Source organism: Triticum aestivum, chromosome 1B (genome assembly GCF_018294505.1).
Source record: "Triticum aestivum cultivar Chinese Spring chromosome 1B, IWGSC CS RefSeq v2.1, whole genome shotgun sequence".
Taxonomy (NCBI): Eukaryota; Viridiplantae; Streptophyta; class Magnoliopsida; order Poales; family Poaceae; genus Triticum; species Triticum aestivum.
Window position 1 is genome coordinate 688,121,560 of NC_057795.1, and position 3,505 is coordinate 688,125,064.

At 44.4% G+C, this 3,505-nt stretch overlaps 1 protein-coding gene across 1 annotated transcript; it reads left to right on the forward strand.

Moving 5' to 3' along the window:
- The first annotated feature begins 870 nt into the window (after positions 1 to 870).
- Positions 871 to 1,995, forward strand: LOC123101331 (uncharacterized). The gene is made up of 3 exons (XM_044522832.1): positions 871 to 1,201; positions 1,445 to 1,494; positions 1,576 to 1,995. The coding sequence occupies exons 1-3, from the start codon at positions 971 to 973 to the stop codon at positions 1,826 to 1,828; spliced, it is 534 nt and encodes a 177-aa protein (XP_044378767.1). The 5' UTR covers positions 871 to 970; the 3' UTR covers positions 1,829 to 1,995.
- The last annotated feature ends 1,510 nt before the right edge of the window (positions 1,996 to 3,505 follow it).

The following is a 3,505-nucleotide window of genomic DNA, read 5'->3' on the forward strand; positions in this document are numbered from 1 at the left end:
AAGTCTCAAGGCACGAGATGTAGGGTTGTTACCTCCTTCGAGAGGGGTCCGAACTCGTAAACACCGAATGTTACACCTGCGTTGTAGCTAGGTTTTGCCCCTCTTTCATACCCCTAATACTCTTTGTCAGGATCATAATCCCAACAGTTGTCGCCCATCGTGGGGCTGCGCATCTAGCAATTAATCTTACACCGCATGTGGAATTTCATCATCGTCATCACCAAGTTAGTCGGTGGTGAAACCCGTTTCAGAGCATTCAGCTTCATTGTTGACAAATAAGCGTGGCTTCGTGAGGCTCTGCTAGACGTGGAGGTGCTGCCCACCCGTGACGCGGCGCACTTGTGTGCATCCTTATTCGGAGTCCTTCTCCGGTAGCCATCGGTTCCCTACTGAGTGGCTCCTACCAGTCCAATTTTGGGAATCTTTTTCGCACAGGCTTTAACTTCCTGTCCGGCACGTGTCCATATCGGTACAAATTACCAATGCGCTTGTGTTGATATAGGCTCTGTTTGGTTCATAAGTCCTAGGACTTTTTCTAGTCCCAACTAAAAAGTCCCTAGTCCCTAAGAAGCCCCTCTCTGTTTGTTTCCAGGGACTAAAAAGTCTCTAGTCCCTCCCTAGAGGTTATTAAATGACCATGTTACCCCTACTATATAAAAAATAATAACCAAATAACACCATAGGGCGACGGGGCAATGGGTGCAGGGAGGGGCATTGTTGGAAAAGTCCCAAAAAGACTCTCCTTGAGAGTCTTCTTCATTTAGTCCAAAAAGCAACATTTAGTCCCCAGTAGTCTCTCCTGTTTGGTTAAAAAGTCTTTAAGAAGGACTTTTTCTAGTCCCTAAATCAAAAAATCTCTGTAAACAAACACCCCCGTTGATACCTACGACATGTCTGCGCGATTACGGGAGCAGGAAAAGGAAAAGCCCGAACAGATCGATCTATCGATTCACTCCGACTAAATTCAGCAATGGCGGCGATCCGATGTGCTGCTGCTGGCATCGCGCTCCTCCGGCGAGCAGCGGCCGGCGGCCAGCGGGGACCGCTCCAGCAGATCTTCTCCTCGCTGCGGCCTCGGGGGATTCACAGCCTGTTCGACCGCCCCCTCGGCGCCGGCGCCCTGCCCTCGCCGACGCCGTCCATGGGACCAGCTCGCTGCGTCGTCCCGTCCAACAGATACATGAGCACCAGCCTCCTCCAGGTGATTAATTTCCTAGTATCCACGTATCTCTCATCAATCTATACCCAAAGTAAACATGTGTATGCCTCTGCAGAGCAAAATATTACGTAGTCACTATATATATAGTCCTCTTTATTTTTTACATCTAGTAATGTTATACACTAGCTGTCAATCGTTGTAAAGTTCAAAGAAAAAGCTACTCCAACTCCAAGCAGAGTATTTTTTTACATCTATTAGTCGTTGTATTGATCATGCATGTTTCAGCCGAAGGGACACAGTGCGGCAACGAAAGAGCCTAGCGCCAAGGTTGCATGGTAAAGTGCAAAGACAACTATTACCAACCCTAGCAAGCTAGCTGCATGCACGTGTGCTCATTACTTGTATGTGCAATGCAGGTATAGACGGATGTGGCGGCCTCGTGAGACCGAAGGTGAAGGGGGCGAGTTCAGGCTCTGTGTGCTAACGCTCACGGCAACATTGATGTATGATGCTTGGGATTCTTACGATGAGTTTGAAAGCCGTTTCGGCGAATTTTCGAAGTGCGAGTTTTCGCGGGAGCATATTTCCCAATTCCCAACAGCTGCTTGGTCGGTACTGGACAAGACCCGTGACTCCATGCTGGAAAGAAAGCCCCCAAGTTCAGCCTGAGGAAACACTTTGACACTTGTCATACTACTAGTAATTTTTTTGTACATGCTTTGGAGGACTTCAGATTGATATATATGTCCACAGACTTTTACACAAAAATGTAAAGGCCCTTAGATCAGAAAACTCTGTGTGTGCTGAGTGCATATGCTTCCTTTTCAAAAAATAACTTCCACCTTTCCTATTTTTTTTAAATAGCTTACATTCGAATGAATCAAGGTTGTTTACATAGAAATTGTAGGATGGCTAGAATATTGTGTTGATCTGATCCTCATATGCAGGCCTGGTCCTGAGGGGGGCGAACGGGGGACCGCCCCGGGCCCCCGATGCCACAGGGGCCCCCGATCAGATGTGTGTTGTGTACTGGGGGTTTGACCAGCGGGCGGATTGACATAGGGCGGCCCGATAAAACAGATTGCGCAGGCAACGCGTATCTCGTTCCGCGTTTGCCATGCCGAGATCCCCTCCTGGTGTGACAGCAGAATTGATCCGAGGATCTCATGTGATTTGGCCACCATCTTCTCTCAAAATTTTCTCATAGCCCACCCCATGCCCTCCCCTCCCTGGAACCCCTCAAGCACTCCGATTTCTCTTGCAGCTCTAACCAATCGCCAATCAGAAGGTTATGTGCAGCACGTACGTGCTTAAGGATTAGACTACAGCCCAACCCCGGCATACTCAGTTCAGAAAGAGATGGTATTGAGATTTGGAACTTGTGAGTCCGCTTTGATAAACTGATGCTAGGTAAGATTTGATTGAATTGATTCCATATACTAATTTTCTGATTCTGTAAATTTTAGCACGGCATGCCGTCCAATACATATGCATCCGGTGAGGAAAAAAAAAGGAACAAGCAGATGACTTTATATAGTTACAGAAAGGATCGATTGATAACTCTTTTTAAGAGTAATATGAGGAGTTGAAGAAATCAAGGCATGTCATTTGTTCTGACCGATCTACTAGTCTTAATCCAGAAGACAAGGGCACAAGGGCAACAAACAGATGGAAACAATGTAAGTGATTATGAGCACATATTTAATTCATCTTGTATAGAATTTGCTAGTTTAGACACAAAATCAACTTTTGTTATGGATATCTATGATCCAAAAAATTGGGATAGCGTAATAATTAACAAAGATATGGAAATAATAGTGGAGAAGGCGCCCATAATAGAAGTAGATAGAGTTAGGTTTTTTTAACTGAGCTAGTATGTGGAAATTATTTGATATAAAAAAATGTGTTCAGTGGACTTTATATATTTATTGGGAACATTTGATATAAACATATATTAATTACTATTTTCATATTTATATTGAGAGGCCCCCAGTTATAGTTTCGCCCAGGGCCCCCGAAATCTCAGGATCGGCCCTGCTCATATGGGGCATATAGAGAAGTACAACAAGAAAAAGGATTGGAGTACATCACAAGTAATTATTGGTTTAAACCAAATCTATCTCTATCTCTCCTAATCCCTAACTAATACATTTATACTACCAACAGTTTATAGTATCAAAGTTTCGTGAAAGATGCAACTCATTTACGAGCCAGAAAAAATAACAAACCCAAACTTTTTTCTTTCAAAATCTGAAAATGCTACCCTAGCTCCCCATTTTTGTTTGTCATCCAGACCTGAAAATCAATCTTTCAAAAACAACTTAGACATGCATGACTCACTCCAAT

Coding starts and splice junctions, on each gene's coding strand:
- LOC123101331 (XM_044522832.1), top strand. CDS start 971: ATGGCGGCGATCCGATGTGCTGCTGCTGGCATCGCGCTCCTCCGGCGA. Junction 1,202..1,444: donor TGAGCACCAGCCTCCTCCAG/GTGATTAATTTC, acceptor TGCATGTTTCAG/CCGAAGGGACACAGTGCGGC. Junction 1,495..1,575: donor CCTAGCGCCAAGGTTGCATG/GTAAAGTGCAAA, acceptor TGTGCAATGCAG/GTATAGACGGATGTGGCGGC.